We start from the raw sequence: 20812 nt of genomic DNA on the forward strand, positions 1-20812 counted from the left end.
ACGCCCCCCCGGAGGAGGAGCAGAGATCTCTACTGTAGTACGTCACTGTAAACGGTTCGTTTATTCTTTTTTTATATATACATATATGGCCATCTGACAACTCGTGACGTTAGAATTATAAGGTTCTATCTCCATTTTTGGTCAAAATTGAGTTTTTTACATAATCTGATCCATTAGGTGTTCATTAATGCCTGTGTGGTGTTATTTTTAAAAATGTTGACATTTTTTGAGTTAGTAATTCATAAAATACAAAGGTTCCATCTCACAAAACGTAATGGAATGTAAAAACTTTGACGCTCAATATCTCTGAACTACCCTAAATGGAGATAGAACCTTATCATTCTAAACTCACGAACTGTTTCAGTAGAGAACAAACAGTGTGTTGTCAGTGCTGCTCAAGGATGCACTGGCTTGAGAGTTTCTTCACTTAGGTAGCAGGGGTAGAAGGGAATTATTTTTCAAAGGCAAATGAATAAGCTAATATTTGGCTTGTAAACAAACGTATCCGTGAGCAGCATTAGCTGACAACAAACCAGTTGTTGAATGTCCACCAAATGTATGTGTCAAAAAAGTAGCGTACAATGAACAATGGTATGCCATTTCGATAGCATTCCTGATTCGATGCATTAGAATGAGCATGTCCTCCGATTTCTGCACCCCACAAGCCTCCCCAGATGTAGGGAGGAAAGGACAGGGATATATGTCAATGCCATGAAGACAAAACACACCATTCGACAGGTTGAACACTGTTTTATTCATTATAAATCAATGCATTTTTATATAAAAAGGACAAAAGGGGTTTGAAATGAAACCATTGCAAATGTAAACCTCACCAAACCTGGTTATGGGCACCCCCCTGACCACACTGGACCCAATTACAGACACACAACGAGCCAGTACACCTGTTCTGCGAACCAATTCTCAACCCCCCCCCCTCGATTGGTATGGACTTCCATACATTTCCACCACATCTCTCTACACTGGCCCATTCCTTTTCAATTAATTCAGGGGAGTGTACATGTCCACACTTCAGGGAAAAGGGTATGAGAATTGGTAAGCAGAACTGATTAACAATCATTCTCCAAAAACGACCTGGGCTATGTTCAAGATCATTTATCAACAGTGTATGAATGGTTTAGAACTGAAAGAGTGCTGCTGACTGACTGCAGAGCATTGCAAGTACGGCTGCTAGCAGGGCCATTGCATTTGGAGCATTTCACTACAACCATCATTAGCAGCTGACACACACATTCTTATCATGCTCTGAATACTAGAGTCAATAGCGGATCAATGGTGTTAAAGATTGTTGCAAACTGGTCAAGGTAAACAAGACAAAGCTCTGTGTAACGCCCAGCGAACAGTTACAGTCCTGAATGTAGCCCAGGTACAGAAACCTTCTGTCCACACAACACCAGGGCCTAGCCTTAGCGCAGATCTAAAAGGACCGGATGGGTTTAAGCAATATGGCGGAATACCATATTGCTTACACCTGTCTAGTTCTTTCAGATCTGTGAACACCAAATGGAACCAAGCCCTGGTTGTTAAAACAAGCTAAGACACTATCGCGGTCTACAGCACTCAGCATTTTCATAAATTACACAGGAGAGAAGAAAATGTTGGGGTCATTTTCAAAGAAATCAACTTGAAATTTGAAGAACTAATCTGCATATAAACAAAAGTTTAATTTAGATAAATAAGATAAAATGGTTACAAAAAAATAATTGTTTATCATCAACTTCACGCATTTGAATGACTACATCTTGAACAAGTCATATTCAACAGGCACCAGATGCCAACCACAACTCTTCAAATATTAATGAAAATGAAAGATCCACATCACGATTAGCAACCCAATTCATTCACACTCGACAGGATCAGATCAATCAAGTTGATTTCAGAGACACTGACACCCAGGGTAAAGCTCAGACTCTGGTAAATAAGGAGTTATTCAAAAAGACACAACGTCCCAATTTCCCTTCTTTATGTAATGTGAGGACCAGGCCTATTTCCTCCAGCGAGAGGTCAAACAACCCAATTAGACCCGTAGCCCCTACCCACCAGGCACTTGTGGAGATCTGAGAATATTCGACAGGTGTAAGCAATAAGCCACCATCTGTCCCTGTTAACAGGTGTGGTCGTATCTTCACCATACTGCTTAGACCAGCGCAATCCTAACAGATCCCCACAGGTGGATTGGGGGGTGTAGGGGGGGGGGTGAACAGGGTAGTGTAGGGGCTAGAGGTCACAGTGGGATCGGGAACACCAGTGTTTCCAGGTCAAAATATGGCTTTCTGTCGCCTGGGTTACAAAGCAACCTTTTCACTGAGCGTACTGTGTTATGGGCGGGTGGGTTGGGTGAAGAGGATTGAAATTGAACACCAGTCCAATTGCCCAAAAAAAACACACATCGAAGAGAGTCCAAAAAAATAAAACAATAACTTAAATAGAAGTGCTTAAAACATACAGTTCTTAGAGCCCTTTTAATAAACCAGAATAAAGGGGGTAGAAGGGTGCAAGCCTAGGGAACCCACCCCGCCCCACCCCAGCAGAAAGAGAGGAGAGAGGGGGGGGGATGAGGAACAGGAAATGGTAATACTAATCATCCAATGATTCACAGATGTTCAGTTCACTTATAGGTCAGCCCCCTCACCCCCCCCCCCCCTCCCAGAGATCCCTGTGCCCCAGTCAGTGCCCCCCCCAGGTCTGTGAGCCCCGCCCTCCCTCTGTGTCAAATCTGTCTGTGCTGCTGGGAGGGGAAGGGTTCTCAGTCTCAGTGCATCTCCTTTCCTCCTCCTCCTCCTGTTGTTGTTGTTGTTGTTGTTTCTCCTCCTCTTCCCTCCGCCTCTTCCTCTCCTCCTCCTCCTCCTCCTTTTTCCTGCGCTCCATCTCCCACTCCACGAACGTGTCGAAGAGGCTGGGCCAGGCCTCGTCCTCGCTGTAGTTACTGAGGTCCGGCCCGATGGCCTGCGTGAAGTTCAGGAACATGTTCCACGTGTCCCGCGAGATGCCCCGCACGCCCGACGGGTTCTCCGACAGGAAGTCCAGCCAACGCTCCAGGATGGAGGGCGAGTCCTGGGTGAAGACCAGGCGCCAGAGGGCAATGGCGATGTCGCGCTGCAGCGAGCGCTGGCCCTCGTCGGCGTCCAGGCCGAACTGGAAGGTGAAGCGGTACAGGTCCTTGAAGCTCTCCTCCCCCCGGGCCTCCAGCAGGATGCAGGGGAAACTGGAGCAGATCCCCGCCAGGCTGTCCGCCTGCAGAGCCCGACAACCCTCCACAAACTCCTTCCTACAGACACAGAGAGAGAGAGGAACAGGGCTGTATTAGACTACATCACACACACACACACACACACACACACACACACACAGAGGAACAAGGCTGTATTAGACTACATAACACACACAGCCCAGAGGCCCTCTACAGACTCCTTCCTACAGAGACAGGGAGAGAAGGGGAGAGACAGACCACATAGCTCAACAACCCTCCACACATGAGAGGCGGAGAGAGAGGAGGGGGGGAGAGAGAGGGGGGGGGGGGGGGGGAGTGAGAGAGTGGACTGTGTAAGATCACAATAGTAAACTCCTTTTGACAGAGAGGGTGAAATAGAACTGTATTAGACCACAGCCCTCCACAAACTCCTTCTGACGGAGAAAGAGAGAGGGAGAAGAGAGGAGAGCGGAGATGGGAGGGGAGGGTGGAGGGAGAGAAACAATACTGTAGTAAAGGACAAAGCAAAACTAATTTCTAAAGAGAGAGAGAGAGAGAGAGAGAGAGAGAGAGAGAGAGAGAGGGGAGGATAAACAGGCCTGTGTTAGACCACATGATCTCTTGCCATTTAACCACCAAGTCCTTACAGACAGAGAGAGAGAGACAATACTGCAATTAACAACCTAACAAACTCCTTCCTGCAACACAGAGACAAAGGGGACAGGAGGACAGGGCTATGTTACGATTCTGAGAACGTCCCCAAGTTGTCCCTGTGTGGCGTGGTACCCTCCTCGGTTCTACTAGCTGGTAGGAGAAATCAGGCTCATCGTAATAGCATGGCACGGAACGAGGAATGGTTTCAAACACTCAAGCCTGTCCCTCTGATGTTCTACCTCCACCGGCATCCCCCTGATCTAGGCCAAGCCAGAGACACAGCTACAGAGCCGGTGACTGCTCTACGGACAGTAAGGTTAAACGTCTGCTCTACAGTAACCTCAACCAGCAAGATAAAGACACACCCAGCAGGGACCTCCTCTATAGCGGCAGTCAGGGGGAGGAGGAGGAGGTGGTGGAGGAGGAGAGCAAGAACAAGATGGCCTCCTGAGATTAACTTGACCACATCCTCCATCTCTGCCACAGTGTGACAGGCCCAGCAGAGCAGGGGAGGGCTGGTGGAGGTAGACATCTTCACCACACGTGTTTGAGATAAAAATGGTAAATGGACTGACTTATATAGAGCCTTATTCCAAAGCGCTTTACAATGGCCTCTCATTCACACAGACATTTATACACCAATGGCGGCAAGCTACCATGCAAGGCACCGGCCCGCTCATTGGGAGCAATTCGGGGTTCAGTGTCTTGAACCAAGGACCAGTGTTTCCTCTATATGCATTTATTGGTGGCGGGCCGCCACGAATGAATTTCCTCCGCCACGAATTGATTCAGTCCACACACCCCAAAAAAATATTTACAAAAAACAAAAAAAACAAAAAAGTTTTAGCTGATTAAAATATATCTGATCCTAGATCAGCGCTATAATGGATGTTGACTAAAAGTGCACCTAAATCCACGCCCATCTCTCTCTAACCGCTGATCCAAAATCAGATTAATGACATTAGGGCTACTCCTGATTGGTCTAAATGTGAACCGGCATGAGAACCGTGCAGACTCAACCATCCCCGCTCAGCTTCCGAAATGGGCGCCTGTGTTTTCTCCTCGCAAATAACGGGCTAAAAGTCACCGGTAGTACCATCTAAAAGATACAAAAAGCTGATCTAGCTAGCTAGGTGCACAAATAAGATATCACGTTAAATAACAGCGACAGATGGATGGATTTTTCAAGAAAAAAGATGTCCCAGACACTTCAAACATTGCTGAAGCTAGCAGTGGCTATGAGCGATACGAAACTGCATGGCTGGGTGTCGTTTTGCAGGATTTAAGTTTCTCTATATATTTCGGGACGAGGAGCAGCATGGCATGGTCGGACCTTCCCAGCGGTGCCCTCGGGAACGAACGGTAAGCCTCGTTGATAGTAACGTAGCAGTGGTCTAGTATGTTAGCTCCTCTGCTGGGGCATGACACCTGTTGTTTGTAATTGGGAAGTTCTGTTGGTGTGATTAAAATCGCTGAGCACAATAACTGCTGCGTCGGGATTAGAGTTTTCCACAGAGGAGATGTAGGTAATACTTGGGACATTGCAATTGAAATTGCGTTCAAAGTAAAACACACACACGCAAATATTGACAGTAGAGCTTGGCTTGATAGTGTATATCCCCACTGTGCTGGGTCGCCTCCACACCTGGCACCACAGGGGCCCGTTAATAAGACTGCTGTCTGTGGATTAGTTCGAAAAAAATGTGTCCAATACAACGTTGTAGTTGTTTAGTACAAATGGGTCTATAGCAGCTAGGTAACATTAGTCCTGTATCAGAGTTGTGTTGTTGGGTCTTGTAGCAGGGTTGGGTTAGCTATAGCAGCTAGGTAACATTAGTCCTGTATCAGAGGTGTGTTGTTGGGTCTTGTAGCAGGGTTAGCTATAGCAGCTAGGTAACATTAGTCCTGTATCAGAGGTGTGTTGTTGGGTCTTGTAGCAGGGTTAGCTATAGCAGCTAGGTAACATTAGTCCTGTATCAGAGTTGTGTTGTTGGGTCTTGTAGCAGGGTTAGCTATAGCAGCTAGGTAACATTAGTCCTGTATCAGAGTTGTGTTGTTGGGTCTTGTAGCAGGTTGCTCAAAATGCAGATAAGAGAAAGTATAGGCTAATATCAAACAACAATCCTAGAGATGACTAACTCAAACATACGCATAACTAAATAAAAGCAGGCCAACTAACGACAGCTACACGCCCTCAACTGGGAACATAAAGGATAAATGAATTTTGCAATCGAACGTGTCCTACAGCGACAGCTGGTCGTGCAAATGAGGATCTGGGAAGATTTTTGTAGCTTTTTTTTTTTTTTGCCATCCTCCCTCTAGTTTGAAATTCGGTCGTTGTTTTGAGCGCGCGTGCGTGCGGACAGAGCTATCCGCAGAGCTATCCGCCACCAATGGAAAAATTCCTGGAGGAAACACTGAAGGACCCTTCGACCATTCCTCATTCTGTTCCATGCATTACATGAGCCCGTCCCCCCCGATGTCTACCTCCACCAGCCTCCCCTGCCACAGATGTACCTAGCTATTCCATTCTAACAGCAGGAATTCAGAGCTGCATCTGCTGTAGCCAACGTGCACGACTACCGTTGTTATGGGTGTGTGTGTGTGTGTGTGTGTGTGTGCGTCTGTGACATCATGACAACAACTCTCATAGACGTTGTCCTAAAGCTCATATTAATCTGAAAGCAGGATATATATATCGCTTATAATAGCAGAATAATCAAACCTACATACAAATGCCACAGTGTATCATAACCTTCCACAATCGGTCATTTTAGACTTGGTAACCCAGATATGAAATTTGATAGGTCAAGCTTCACACTCTACAAATAAGATATGAAGGCTTGAGGATGCATCATAACCATACTACCGTATGTTTTTTAAAATTATAATTATTATTATATTTTAATTTTCAATATACATTCATGATTGTTTTTTGTTTGTAAGCAGGGCTGCTCTGCTAAACAGATGCGAGTGTGAGTAGGGACCCCCTACCTAAATAAAGTCTCAGTAGGACCCCCTACCTAAATAAAGTCTCAGTAGGACCCCCTACCTAAATAAAGGTTGAATAAGAACAATATAAAAACTGGAGCACCAGACAAGACAGCCAGGTGGTCCCTGACTGAACACTATATGACTCTCCTGTCCTGTCCTCCTCTGTCCTGTCCTCCTCTGAGCAAGCAGTCATTGCATAGTGCAGTGTCAGGGCCTGATCCATTCCCTGTGTGTCAAACCTCTGTGCCCCCTACCCATCAATGAGCTAGTGTGATCAGAGAGGAGCAGAGGAGAGGAGAGCAGGGCAGGGCAGAGCATAGCAGAGAAGAGCAGAGCAGAGGAAAGCAGAGGAGAGGAGAGGAGAGGAGAGCAGGGTAGGGCAGGGCAGAGGAGAGGAGAGGAGAGGAGAGCAGAGCAAAGCAGAGCAGAGCAGAGCAGCTGAAAGCTGAGAGGAGTGGGGGCGGGGAGGAGAAGAGAGGAGAAGAGAGCACAGCAGAGCAGAGCAGAGCAGAGCAGAGCAGAGCAGATGAGAGCAGAGCAGAGGAGAGGAGATCTGCTGAAAGCTGAGAGGAGTGGGGGCGGGGAGGCTAGCCAGCCAGCCAGGCTGATGGTTAATGAAACAGCAGTCAGGGGGGAGTCGAGGGCCAGGCAGAGGCCATTTTTTATGTGGTCAGCATCATCCATTGAACCACCAGTCATCCTAATCAATATTACATCATGTAATCCCTCCCTCCCTCTTTTTGTGGAAACATGTTGAGCCAAAACCCGACATGGGGCAATTGTACCCAGGGAACCTTTCATGGACTAGTCTAATTACTGGCCCTTATCATCTCATCTGTGAGATGATAAGGGTGATGATGATAAGTGATGATGATAAGGATAATGTTCCTGACCAGTGAACATGCATGACGAGCAACACCCTCTGCATGACCTGCTACCTCCAACACGAGGCAGCTGCACTGCCAGGACACTGAGGAACCAGCACAAGCTGGCTGAACCAAAGGCCAAAACCAGTAGGCTGAAAAACTCAACCCTGCATACTGCAGTTAGACTGTACAATGACAATATCTAGACTCGCGCATAATACAGCATGGCTACCATGACTGCTACCTGCCCTTGCTTTGCCACCTTGAAATATGTTTAAACTTTAAAATTGTTGTGTAATTGTTGTGCTGCTAATATTGTGTGTCATATCTATGTAAGTTCTGCAGTTTTTCAGTGGGGCCTTGGCTCCACTGCAAGCATGAATTAATAAAATCAAATCAAAAATCTGGACCAGTATAATTACTGGGCAATAGAACATCATTATTTAACGTCTTACTGTCCCCTGTCCCCTCCTCTCCCCACTCCATCCCAACCCACTCAGCTCGTCTCTCATACCCGATTCAGTGGCAGTGGAAAGAGACCATAGAAGTTGATACCATAGTGTTGATGCATAGAGCATACAACACCTACCCAGCTGTCGATACAGATCCCTATGGCAACAGTAAAAGCTTTGTGCCCCTGTGTTTCTTGTTTAACAAAGTAGGACCATTAAGGCATTGGGGGCTGGTGGAGACAGAGCTCCAGAGGACACCACCAGCCTCCCCTCGTCTCTGAATCTCACCTTGTAAACTTGCACATGGTGGCTGCCTGGAACTTCCAGGCCAGAACCAGCACGCGGAACTCGGCCGGATCCACGCACAGGTCGTTGCAGAACCTCTCCATGCCCTCTTCCAGAATGGTGTCCTCGTGCTCGTCCTTATAGCAGAGGAAGAGCTCCTCGATGCGCAGCAGGGAAGGCCCCTCCCCCTCCGCCGACCGCTCCTCCCTCCGCGCGTCCCCCGTGGTGGCGGCCGACGACGCGGGGATCACAGTGGTCTCCACGGTAACCTCCATGGTCTTGGTACCGTTGAACATGAGCTCGCTGGAGGCTTTGCTGCACAAGGCGCTCGGCTCCTCCTTGTGCCCGCCCCCGCCAGCTCCGCCCCCTTTCTTGTGGTGGGACTTAGATCCCGCCTCCTTGTCGCCACTCTTGCTCCCGAGCGAGGACGACGGGTTCTTACACTTGGTGACGCACTGGCCCATGTCTCTCGGTCTGGTCCTCTGTCCGTCTGTCCTCCTCCTCCACCCTCAGGCCCCGTCTGCCCCACCTAGACGCCTCTGCTCTGGCCTGGTCAGACGTCTCAACATGCCCTCAGGCCCTGGAAGAGAGGCGCACACAGTCACACAGGGTTGAGAAAGACTTGACGAAGGGGAAGGATTCTCAGAAAGACATGAGTCATTATGGGGGGGGGGAAACTAAAGCAAACAACCGCTAGAGACGCCCAACCAGTTGACAGTATAAAGGTCTACCAAGAAGCTCTACCAGGAAAGGAGTGAGAGTTCCTAGAAAGGCGGCGCCTGATGAAGTGTCAGGGGGAGCGGCAGGTTAGGAGGGTCAACTCTGGGCCACACTGAAGTATGCTGTCTGTTAATTACAGGTTGAGCCAATGGTTTCTCTATGGGAGTCATCTGTTGACGGACAACAGAAATGACAAAGGTCGTGTCGTGTCCATTTCATCCGTCTTGGCAGTGTTTTTGCGGACAAAACAAGTTTGAAGGAGTTGAACTTTCCGCAGCCAGTTCGGCCAATTAAAAGCAAGGTTTCGTATCGAGTTGCTAGGTTGCATTGTTCAGCTGATTATAGGTTATTTCAAAAGTCATGCCCAAACTGCACAGATCGAATCGGATGGTGAATTCATACGTATACATTTGTTTCCCTTTTCTCATAGTTTGGTGTGGTCGGGGCCTAACAGCAGGATTCTACAGCAACCATGGGAATGTATAGAAGTAGAGGCAGACTTATAGACTTATAAAGCATGGGTTACCATGGAAACCGTGACAGAAATACACACAGGGGATGCCCACGGTTACCATAGTAACATAAGTATTCCATAAGCATCAAACACCCGGGCTATACAATACCATAGACATGCTTATAGAGATGGCTAAGAAGGACACCCTGTTGGTTCCCATAGCAACTCAGATGGCAGATAAATCTTGAATAAATAGATAAGATTCATTGATGAAAAGATGGATAGATAGAGACACTCACACACACTTCCTCAAAACACATTGGCCAGTCGGGAAGAAGAAGGTGTCATCTGTTTCTGCTCCATCGTGGTGACCTTGACATCCGCAGTGCTGCAAGACACACACACACACACACACACACACACACACACACACACACACACACACACAGTCAACATATGCAGAATGTGATAGTGTAGTTCACCCACACGTGGATGTTGCTGTGAATTAATTAGCACAATTTGAGACAGAGTAGACTGTTACCCAGAAACAGTCTTAACTTGGCATCCTCGAAGTTTAGAACTCATCTAACACTCCATCAGAAACAAGTGGTTTGATTGCTGAGAAATGACAGCATCAACAATGTAGAAACATATGCCTCCTCCTCCTGTCTTCATAGTTGTGTACTCACAGACAACATCATGATCATAGTAACACTCTGACACATGAACTGGAGACCTGCTCACAGCTGCTATCAAGGTGGACCCAACCTTGTCTCATGACCCCATAAAGAAAGGGTGTAGTATGCTCCATGTCTTAAGTGAGTGCATGTCTTCAGGTTAGGTCTTAAGACGACTTAAGACATCTTGACAGACAAAATGTCTTATTTTGGTTAATTAAGACATCTCAAGACAAGGTGATGGCTGGGTATGTACTTCCCTTCTCTTCTAACTAGCTGACTCTCTGCTTTGTGGTTCTGTGTTATAACACTCAAGGCTTGACCACATTTGTATGATCACCACTCATGCGGTAAAGGAAACCCGTTCAAGTTCTCAAGGTCTCACTCTTCATTAGGCAGGACAGAGAGAACATGTCTGGACAAAACACCTCAGAGGTTTAACACTAGAACAGCCGTGCCTTTTTTTTTTACCTACTATAAGAGCTGCCTCAGGGGTCAAATGACCATAGACTTTACAATGGGAAGTTGCTCACGGAACTGCCGAAAGAGTTCCCGGAACCCTCACTAAACCAACTGTTTTTATTTGTATGTGGCATTCTACCTAGCGACAATACTTTGATTGCCTACGAAATACCCATGGCTGCTCTAGTGTTAAATGGAGAGATGTGAGACTCCCTCAGACACACAACCCCCCAGAAAGTAGAACACTTTGACTTTTAGCAGTCATGATGACCCTCTCATGGTGGTTCAATTCAGTCCTAATGACAATACTACTACTAGTGGGTGTATTTATAATGAACAATAACACTCACTTTTTGATAGGGGCTGTCTGTCCATGGAAGAGTGGCTATTGTTGTCCAACAAGGTAACTCAAACAAAAGGTGACAAGTTTAACCAATCAGTGGCAGGAGCGTCACGTGTTGAACAGGACTATCATAGGAGGTTTGGCACTAAACTCGCTAAATCCTAAATAAAGTAAAGTTATAAACCTCCACGTTAGAATAAACCATCTACCGACTAAAACAGTCCGTCACCATAATCAGATTGAGATAGCCCAGCCTGGCTAACATGATCTAAGCAATCAAACCATTGGGAAACCATATCGCATTCGTACGAATACAAAAGCTTAGTAAGATAAGAACTTACCTATTCAAACTGTTTGATTGTCCTGGAAAATCACGACCATCGCACCGAAATGTTAACAATTTTAACAACTGTTTTATTAACAAACACACAGCCTCGATGGTCGTTCAGAGACACAGCTAGCAGGTTAGCCTGGGTGCTAATGTTAGCTCAGCATCATCCAACAGCAAACACACTCTCAGTGTTCAGACTTTCCTCTCACACCAGATCGCAGATCCCAGCCACTCCTAAACCGTCGGATTTCACTTTGAAAAAGAGTGTTATATTAATCCAAGTTAGTTAGAAAAAACTAACCCCCGTTCGTGAAAAAAGCTTAACAGTTTCTTTGTGCTTCCTCTTTAGTCATCGAGGAGAGACATTATGGGGAATTTTCCCTCTGCATCACTTCCTCTCTGCAGAGACCCGCTGATCTCTGACACATGGGGATGGGCTTGGCCAGATCGTGAGTTTAGAATTATACGGTTCTATCTCCATTTTTGTCAAAATTGAGTTTTTTTTTTACATAATCTGATCCATTAGGTGTTTATTAATGCCTGTGTGGTGTTATTTTTTAAATGTTGACATTTTTTAGTTCGTAATTCATAAAATACAAAGGTTCCATCTCACAAAACATAATGGAATGTAAAAACTTTGACGCTCAATATCTCTGAACTGCCCTAAACGGAGATAGAACCTTATAATTCTAAGATCACGAGATGTCAAATCTGATCGCGTATAAAGTTTCGTTTTCTTCAGTGGCAATACACGGAACTCGTCTTTGTCTTTGATCTAGAAATAGACTTTTTGGGGTAGGCTTCCAAACTGTCAATTAAAACCGAAAAGCCCGACGACTGTTGCGCAGCGGGTTGCAACTGGTGGGCAACACAGACCGTTGCGATTGCGAACACACCTTATACGTGACGTCAGTGTAATGCGACATGTTGTCAAAAAAGGCTAAGGAAGCCAAGCTACCTACCCCTGAAACAGAGCAGGTAGGTCAAGTGCGCAAATGCCATTCGATCAGACGACTACTGTGTAATTCAGCGTTATGACTCGGTGGCTTGTTCATGTTAGGTACACTCCGATATAAATCACTACCTTCGATTTATTCACAATCCGTCTTTATCAACAGTTAAGAAGGACAAGCGCCACACCACATAACGTTAGCCATCGTTCTAGTGACGCACACACCCTACTGCCTACTGTCAAACAATCTCACATAATAACAACCCGTTTAATTCAGCAGGTAGACTCTCGTTTACTTTCATATAGTGCATTGCAATCCAACTGACCTCTTTTAAGCAATATGCTGTTGAAAGACACGTTACTCACATCATGAGCGCTGTAGTGCCACCTAGTGGCGCACTGATGCATCTTGTAAGAAGTTTGTAAATGCAAGGTGGAATGGACTGTCTTCCACCTATCTTGCTGTTACATTTGTTAATACCTCAAGGAAAAGTAGCTAGGAAGGATGTAAGGATGCATTATTATAGAGTTATTTGCTGAACACGAGATCCCTTGATTGACTGTTGAAGCTCAGCTTCTACCCCAGGGCCATTCAGGCCCTGAACACAGCAAAGACCTAGGTTCTAGGCCCTGGACAATTTGATGGCAGCTACTAGATTGAAATCAAGTGCAATACTGAAACACAACTGTGAACATTTCAAACCTGCAAACTGCGACACTTTAAATGAATGTGCAATAACACTATGTGCAATATGACAACCCTCGGGTACATAAGGTTCAGAGATAGGAAATGTTAGAATAGGTATAGCATAGCATAGAGTACAGCACAGTGTTTTATTTGTATAGTATAGTATAGTGGATAGTGTACATAGCCTTTATTTATGTAAACCAGCTCTTTTCCCTTCTTGTTTTTAGTTTTTTTTTCTTTTCTTTTTTTTCCTAGCACCAGGGGAGCCCCCCCCCCCCCTCCCAAATTTCGTTGTTTGGTACCTGTACTATATCAATGACAATAAAGACCATTCATCATTCATTCATTCACATGCTTTGTGTTGTTATTTGACCAGATGATTGCAGCCACCCGGAAGCAGGTCCTGTCACTCTACACAAGGGTGCTACGGATCGCCCGGACTTGGCAGGCCCAGTCCACACTCCCACAAGACACAGAGACCGAGAGACACTATATTACCCAGGAGGCCCGGAACCTCTTCAGACAGAACCAGCAGGTAAAGATGATGAACCCATATGTCATTTTTTTCAACAATATGTTTGAGTTTTTTGAAAAATATAAAACAAATCTTAAAAAAAATAGTTATATACAGTGGGGAGAACAAGTATTTGATACACTGCTGATTTTGCAGGTTTTCCCACTTAGAAAGAATGTAGGTCTGTAATTTTTATCATAGGTACACTTCAACTGTGAGAGACGGAATCTAAAACAAAAATCCAGAAAATCACATTGTATGACTTTTAAATAATTAATTTGCATTTTATTGTATGAAATAACTATTTGATCACCTACCAACCAGTAATAATTCCGGCTCTCACAGACCTGTTAGTTTTTCTTTAAGAAGCCCTCCTATTCTCCACTCATTACCTGTATTAACTGCGCCTGTTTGAACTCGTTACCTTTATAAAAGACACCTCTCCACACACTCAATCAATCAGACCCCAACCTCTCCACAATGGGCAAGACCAAAGAGCTTTCTAAGGACATCAGGGACAAAATTGTAGACCTGCACAAGGCTGGGATGGGCTACAGGACAATAGGGAAGCAGCTTGGTGAGAAGGCAACAACTGTTGGCGCAATTATTAGAAAATGGAAGAAATTTTAGATGATGGTCAATCTCCCTCGGTCTGGGGCTCCATGCAAGATCTCACCTCGTGGGGCATCAATGATCATAAGAAAGGTGAGGGATCAGCCCAGAACTACACGGCAGGACCTGGTCAATGACCTGAAGAGAGCTGGGACCACAGTCTCAAAGAAAACTATCAGTAACACACTACGCCGTCAGGGATTAAAATCCTGTAGCGCACGCAAGTTCCCCCTGCTCAAGCCAGCGCATGTCCAGGCCCGTCTGAGGTTTGCCAATGATCATCTGGATGATCCAGAGGAGGAATGGGAGAAGGTCATGTGGTCTGATGAGACCAAAATAGAGCTTTTTGGCATAAACTCCACTCGCCGTGTTTGGAGGAAGAAGAAGGATGAGTACAACCCCAAGAACACCATCCCAACCGTGAAGCATGGAGGTGGAAACATCATTCTTTGGGGATGCTTTTCTGCAAAGGGGACAGGACGAATGCACCGTATTGAGGGGAGGAAGGATGGGGCCAAGTATCGCGAGCAGGGTTTCCGTTAGAAAAATTTGCCGTCGGACATCGTGTCCGGGAAGAATTCGATTTACCGGACAAACGTGATATATTCCGGTCATCATATTAAAATATAATAATTTTTTTTTTTTGCAAAATCATATTTTTTTTTCTCCAAATCTAATATAGCTGTTTGTCGCGGTGATTACTGTTGTGTAGCGGCCTATATATGCCATTTAATGTCTATTTCTCATCCGATACGATTAGATGCGAGCTATATAATATATAATAATATAACATGATTTGACGGATGCGCGCTATGCCATGCGTCAAATCCAGCGCTGAACGGGTCCAGCGCTGAACGGGCGCCTCACTGGGAACTGAACAGACAGCATCGATCAATGAACGGACTCCACATTACGTTAACTGAAGTTTGTTAAATTGTTTGGGATTAATGTGAGTTTTCTATTTTCTCTTTCCAGTTTTACCCTTTTTTTTAAATCAATAAAACAACGTCATTTCTATAAGTCTCGCTGGTTGGGAAGGCATTTCGTTTAGCTCGGGAGTATGACAATGGGAAGAACATAACTGTATAACTGAATGACAACAAATGCATGAGTAATGAGTAAAACAATGTCACTTTTATAGTATGTTGTTTAACTTGCCGTTCGGTCGCCATGGCTCTAGTGTGTGTAGCAGCTTCAGCTAGCTGGCTAGAAACTTCTAGGGGTGCGTTCGTAAACACGCTCTGAGAGCGCCGGAGCGCACGCTGGCTTCGATGTCACAGAGCGACCGAGTCGTTCGATTGGACGAGAGGCGTTCCGCGAGTGCTGATCGGATTTCCAGAGCGTGTTTACGAACGCACCCATAGATGGGAAATCAAGAAACCGTATTACTATGGTGGACGGGTTGGCAGGGTTGCCAGATAGGCATGGGTTACCGCCGAATGGGCTACTGTGTTTAAGCGGTAATAGACTGGTTAAGCTGTAATCCCATCTGGCATCAATCCCATGTGGCACTTGTGCGCTGTTTCGCATAGGCCGGCCTACACATTAGGAGTCATCATCATGCCGGTGTCAAATCATATCATAATAAAAGAAATACATAGCCTATATATTCGTCTTTTTTTAAATAGAAGGAATCAGAATGTGAACTTTAGCGAATTGTATTCAAAGGGAATTATTTTCACCGGACAATATGTCCGACGACTTTTCAATATGTCGGACTTCAACAACATTTACCGGACAAAGACCGGTAATTGCCGGTTAACGGAAACCCAGATCGCGAGATCTTGGCCAATAACCTCCTTCCCTCAGTAAGAGCATTGAAGATGGGTCGTGGCTGGGTCTTCCAGCATGACAACGACCCGAAACACACAGCCAGGGCAACTAAGGAGTGGCTCCGTAAGAAGCATCTCAAGGTCCTGGAGTGGCCTAGCCAGTCTCCAGACCTGAACCCAATAGAAAATCTTTGGAGGGAGCTGAAAGTCTGTGTTGCCCAGCGACAGCCCCGAAACCTGAAGGATCTGGAGAAGATCTGTATGGAGGAGTGGGCCCAAATCCCTGCTGCAGTGTGTGCAAACCTGGTCAAGAACTACAGGAAACGTCTGATCTCTGTAATTGCAAACAAAGGTTTCTTTACCAAATATTAAGTTCTGTTTTTCTGATGTATCAAATACTTATTTCATGCAATAAAATGTAAATTAATTACTTTAAAATCATACAATTTGTTTTCTGGATTTTTTTTTTTGATTCTGTCTTTCATAGTTGAAGTGTACCTATGATAAAAATTACAGACCTCTACATTCTTTCTAAGTGGGAAAACGTGCAAAATCAGCAGTGTATCAAATACTTGTTCTCCCCACTGTATATACATCCATACATGCTCACCAGAACTACCATACAAAGGTATATATGGTACATACAATGATGGAGAGGCAATAATATGACTGAGCACATACATATCTACACACACACACACACACACACACACACACACACACATACATACACACAACATGTCACCACACGCCTGTGTGTGTGTGTGTGTGTGTGTGTGTGTGTGTGTGTGTGTTACCAATCTGTAACACCTTTTCAGTTAACAGATCATGAGTCGATAAAGAAGTGCATAGAGGAATGTGAGGCCAGGATAGAAATTGGTAAGTGGCTTTAAAAAAAGATCTGTCTAATAATATGCTACGTAAACTCCTATTCAGTATGAATTATAAATCCATAATATGGATATATTCACATCTGAAAACACCTTGGTGTGCGAATAAGACAGATGTGTTCCCTCTTATTGGTAGGTCTACACTACAGGAATCCCTATCCAAGACCAGTAAGTAACAAACGGCTATAATCAGAGAGTGTGTGTGTGTGTGTGTGTGTGTGTGTGTGTGCACGCATGTGTGTCACAATGATTGTTATCTATGCTGCATCCCAATCCTCCACTCTTTGCATCATACTTGTGCACTCCCCCACATGGATGTAAATAGGAGTTACCTGGTGTATAATAAGCCAATCCATGTGGGGGAAGTACACATTTTAGGAGAACTGGGATCTCGCATCACCACCAGTCTATTAATGGCGTTCTCTCTCCTGTGCCTTGTGTTGTAGAGTTACATCCATCAGATGGGCCTGGCCACCCAGAAAGGGAGGAAGATGAAGGGGCAGCAACGGATGAGGAAGCAGGCTAAGCCGGTCTACTTGCACTCCCAAGACAAGGAGCCCTGAGGCTGGACGAACACGATCCCTGTGGAGAGGTCATGTTACCCAGGACATGACAGGCGAGGAAGGCCCCGTCCAGAAACCACCCATCGCCCCATACCGAGGTCCATAGACACGCGTGTCGATCTGTAAGAATTGGATAGGTGTAAGCAATAGGATGAAAACATCACCTTAGCCTATCAAAGGTTAGTAGTACAGTACTATCATATTGCTTATGCTTGTCCAACTCTAAGAGATCCACATAGAGGGTGAAGGGACTGTTTCTGGACACAGCTGAAGAGTCACAGACTGAGCTCAGGGGTGGTATTGATACTGTTGGCTTTGTGTTGATATGACCAATCAACTGGAGAACTGAAGAAAATCCATCTTCACATAATAGAGAAATAAGTATTTATTTTCAATGGTCATATATTGTTAAAGGCACAATTCACTGTAAAACTGCAACTGCCATTAAAGCTTTACAACAACGTACCAAAACCATCCATAGGCATGTGAGTGAGGTTCCTGACAGAAGTTGTAATGTTAATGTCAGTTTTGTCTTTATTGTTGTAATATACACATAAGCAGCCATACAGTTGGATGATATCATGTCGAATTTATTTATTGTTTATGTAATAAATTTATTTTATAAACACGACGACTCTAGATTCGTTATTTCAACGAATTAGGCTTGACATTACTTAGAAGTCAGGTAGAAAAATAGACTACAGGATATATTGAGTAAAGTGCGTACCCCCACACACATCATCAAGGGTTAATTTCATGTCCCACTTCCTTCAGCTGATTAACTTGTGTCTTACTAAAGCAATGAACAAAATCAGAGAGGGTCACAGGTGCTGTAGAAGTAGCAGGGGGTTTTCCCTTTGTAAAATACACACAGTTCATGAGGTGGTCCTTTGAAAGATGCCGTAAGTGATAAAAGATTGTAAATAAACCATGGTCATGGTCATGGTCATGGTCCTCTTTCAAAGGAGAGAATCAGCTGTCTGTCTCATATATCCACTATCCTATCGGCAATCTGAGCTGAGCTGATCCTAGTCATCCAGCTGGCACAGGCAGGCCACCCCTCGGTTCACCCAGTGCTTCTGTGGCTGGTCTGAAGGCAGCTCGATGGGGAGGACGTAGTTGGTGGAATGTCCCGTGGTGGACAGGGTTCCTCGCCGGGCGCTGGTCTTGTAGACAGGGCACACGTAGATGTTCTGGTGCAGGAACTTGGACATCTCCCCGGGCCTGAGCCAGATAATGGGGAGGGGGTCGAACAGGATCTTGGGGAGGGACTCCCCGATGAACATCTTGTCACGGTCCCAGCGGGCCCCCTCCAGGAACAAGCCCCTCACGTAGGCTCCGTCCTCGGGCTTCTCCTCCATGTGGCTCTCCTGCTTGGTCACCTGACACAGAGAGACAGGGCGGTCAGGCACCAGCGCCACACACCTGGGGAGGCTGCTGGAGGTACAAGTCAAAGGACGGGTTCATTGTAATGTATGGAATGGAGTGTTTGATGCCATTCTTCATTCCATTCCATGCTGCATGACAATGAACCTGTCCTCGCATTTCTATCTCCAACAGCCTCCCATGCCACACATGTATAGATCCCTGTGGGTGGAAACACCTCCTAGCCAATCCTTCCAACAATTCAATTCTGAGATAATGGGTAATTGCAGTCTAAAAATAATCATCTTAATCTCTTACCTCAAATTCAAAGCCAATGTAATCGATGGGGACGGTATACTTCCTGGCGAAGTTCTGAGACACCCCGGTGAGGAAGGACTGTGTGAAGTAGAACCCTGAGAGCCAGAAGACTACAGGAGGTCCGTTATCTATCCAGTCCTGTCAAAACACACACACACACACACACACACACACATCCCAAGTTACACACACATCTAGAAGAAACTCTAGAGAACTAGAAATTGCGACCGTAGAAAGCTGTGAACGCAGTCCACAACCTTCCCTGCCCTCACCACACCCGGGGAGGCTGAGGCCAGGCTCAGTGTAACGCATGGCACTGAATGAGGAACGCTATCAAACGCCCCCCAGTGGTACCTGCAGGAAATGCAGCCTGGCGAGGAGGTCTGCCACGTAGCTGCCCAGCGGTTTGAGGGAGGGGTAGGACTTGGACGCCCACATGGCTGGCAGCTTGCCCACCAACATGCTGTTGAAGACGTTCTCCAGCTCAGCTGACATCACCACCTGACCCTTCATGGCCTTCCGGATGTTCACCAGACTGACGCGCACCACCTGGGTTAGCCTGAGAGGGCGGTGGAACAAATCTAATTACATCAAACTGTATTTATTTTATGTAGTGGAGCAAAATGATAGGTAAAGAGGTGGCTGGTGCGTTTTTTTTTTTACACTAAATTCACTTCCAGCAGGGTACTCTCCCTCAAAAGCATGAAGCCGAGATGCTAATAATGCGGGTTTTACTTGAAATTAAACATGACAAAAAAGGTGCTAATATAGCACATAATATCATATATTATAAAGTTGTAATGTAAAGTTGTACCTGTTGAAGCGGATGAGTTCCTGTCTCAGGACGGTGTTCATAGACTCGTTGTACATCACCGGGTATTTGTTTATCACCATCTCTATGTCAAAGTCAGCCGGCAGCTTGGACAGGATGTCTTCCGCAAGCTCATCTACCACTTCCTGTATAGATTACAATCAATTATAATGACTTCTGATTCATTCTGAGTTGAAGGCCTTGAAGGTATCTATGACTCAAGTGATGTACAACTCCCATATCCACAAACACATGAGCCAATGGAGGCTGGTGGAGATAGAAATTGGAGGACAGACTCATTGTAATGCAGAATGGTATCAAACATGTTTGTCCTCCGATTTCTACCTCCACCAGCCTCCACAGATGTAGATGACACGGAGAATGTGCCGTCAGCTGTACCAACCTGAGGGGACTTGGCCCCGCCCCCAGTCTGCCTGGGCAGAGTCAGCAGCACTCCATCCAGCAGCTGATTGGTCTCCTGGTTGTCCTTGGTGATGTCAGCGTTGCTATGGAGTCCGAACACCCCCGGGTCAGCGCTGATTGGTAGGTTGCGGATGTAATCAATATAGCTCTGGAAATGGATGGACAAACAGCACAGTCACATTAGAGGTGACACAATCATACAAAGGCTAGAACACCGCTGGCCAATAATGTCCCATAAATCCCCCATTGACATCAACGCATTAGGACACAAAACAAGGATAAGGTTAAGTCAGTTCCCTATATATCAGATGGAAGCAGGGGAGGCTGGTGGAGGTAGAAATCGGAGGACGGAAGTCTCGTTGTAATGCATGGAATGGAATGAGGAACGATATCACACGTGTTTGATACCATTCCTCATTCCGTTCCATAGATCACAATGACCTCACGATCTCTACCTC

General features: G+C 45.7%; 3 protein-coding genes across 3 annotated transcripts in view; 1 reads left to right on the top strand and 2 right to left on the bottom strand.

Moving 5' to 3' along the window:
- Positions 1-2685: 2685 nt before the first annotated feature.
- Positions 2686-8923, bottom strand: dcun1d3 (defective in cullin neddylation 1 domain containing 3; the record flags this gene model as incomplete). The annotated part of the gene is made up of 2 exons (XM_080542234.1): positions 2686-3286; positions 8463-8923. 2 exons carry the CDS (start codon positions 8921-8923, stop codon positions 2686-2688), a joined length of 1062 nt encoding a protein of 353 aa, XP_080398360.1.
- A 3472-nt stretch (positions 8924-12395) lies between these two features.
- lyrm1 (LYR motif containing 1) lies at positions 12396-18018 on the top strand. Its single transcript, XM_080541547.1, has 5 exons — positions 12396-12424; positions 13463-13621; positions 16803-16863; positions 17011-17042; positions 17321-18018. The coding sequence occupies exons 2-5, from the start codon at positions 13463-13465 to the stop codon at positions 17435-17437; spliced, it is 369 nt and encodes a 122-aa protein (XP_080397673.1). The 5' UTR covers positions 12396-12424; the 3' UTR covers positions 17438-18018.
- A 447-nt stretch (positions 18019-18465) lies between these two features.
- dnah3 (dynein axonemal heavy chain 3) overlaps positions 18466-20812 on the bottom strand; it is a gene marked incomplete at both ends in the record, with an annotated part of 40576 nt that continues 38229 nt past the window's right edge. Inside the window, 5 exons of the mRNA XM_080542271.1 lie at positions 18466-18819; positions 19121-19258; positions 19475-19679; positions 19935-20077; positions 20335-20502. Coding sequence (XP_080398397.1) covers positions 18466-18819; positions 19121-19258; positions 19475-19679; positions 19935-20077; positions 20335-20502 — 1008 coding nt within the window. The remainder of the gene's footprint in view (positions 18820-19120; positions 19259-19474; positions 19680-19934; positions 20078-20334; positions 20503-20812) is intronic.

This window comes from Nansenia antarctica (assembly GCF_963989245.1).
Source record: "Nansenia antarctica genome assembly, chromosome: 11".
In the NCBI taxonomy this organism is placed as follows: domain Eukaryota; kingdom Metazoa; phylum Chordata; class Actinopteri; order Argentiniformes; family Microstomatidae; genus Nansenia; species Nansenia antarctica.

Coding starts and splice junctions, on each gene's coding strand:
- lyrm1 (XM_080541547.1), top strand. CDS start 13,463: ATGATTGCAGCCACCCGGAAGCAGGTCCTGTCACTCTACACAAGGGTG. Junction 16,864..17,010: donor TGAGGCCAGGATAGAAATTG/GTAAGTGGCTTT, acceptor TCTTATTGGTAG/GTCTACACTACAGGAATCCC. Junction 17,043..17,320: donor GGAATCCCTATCCAAGACCA/GTAAGTAACAAA, acceptor CTTGTGTTGTAG/AGTTACATCCATCAGATGGG.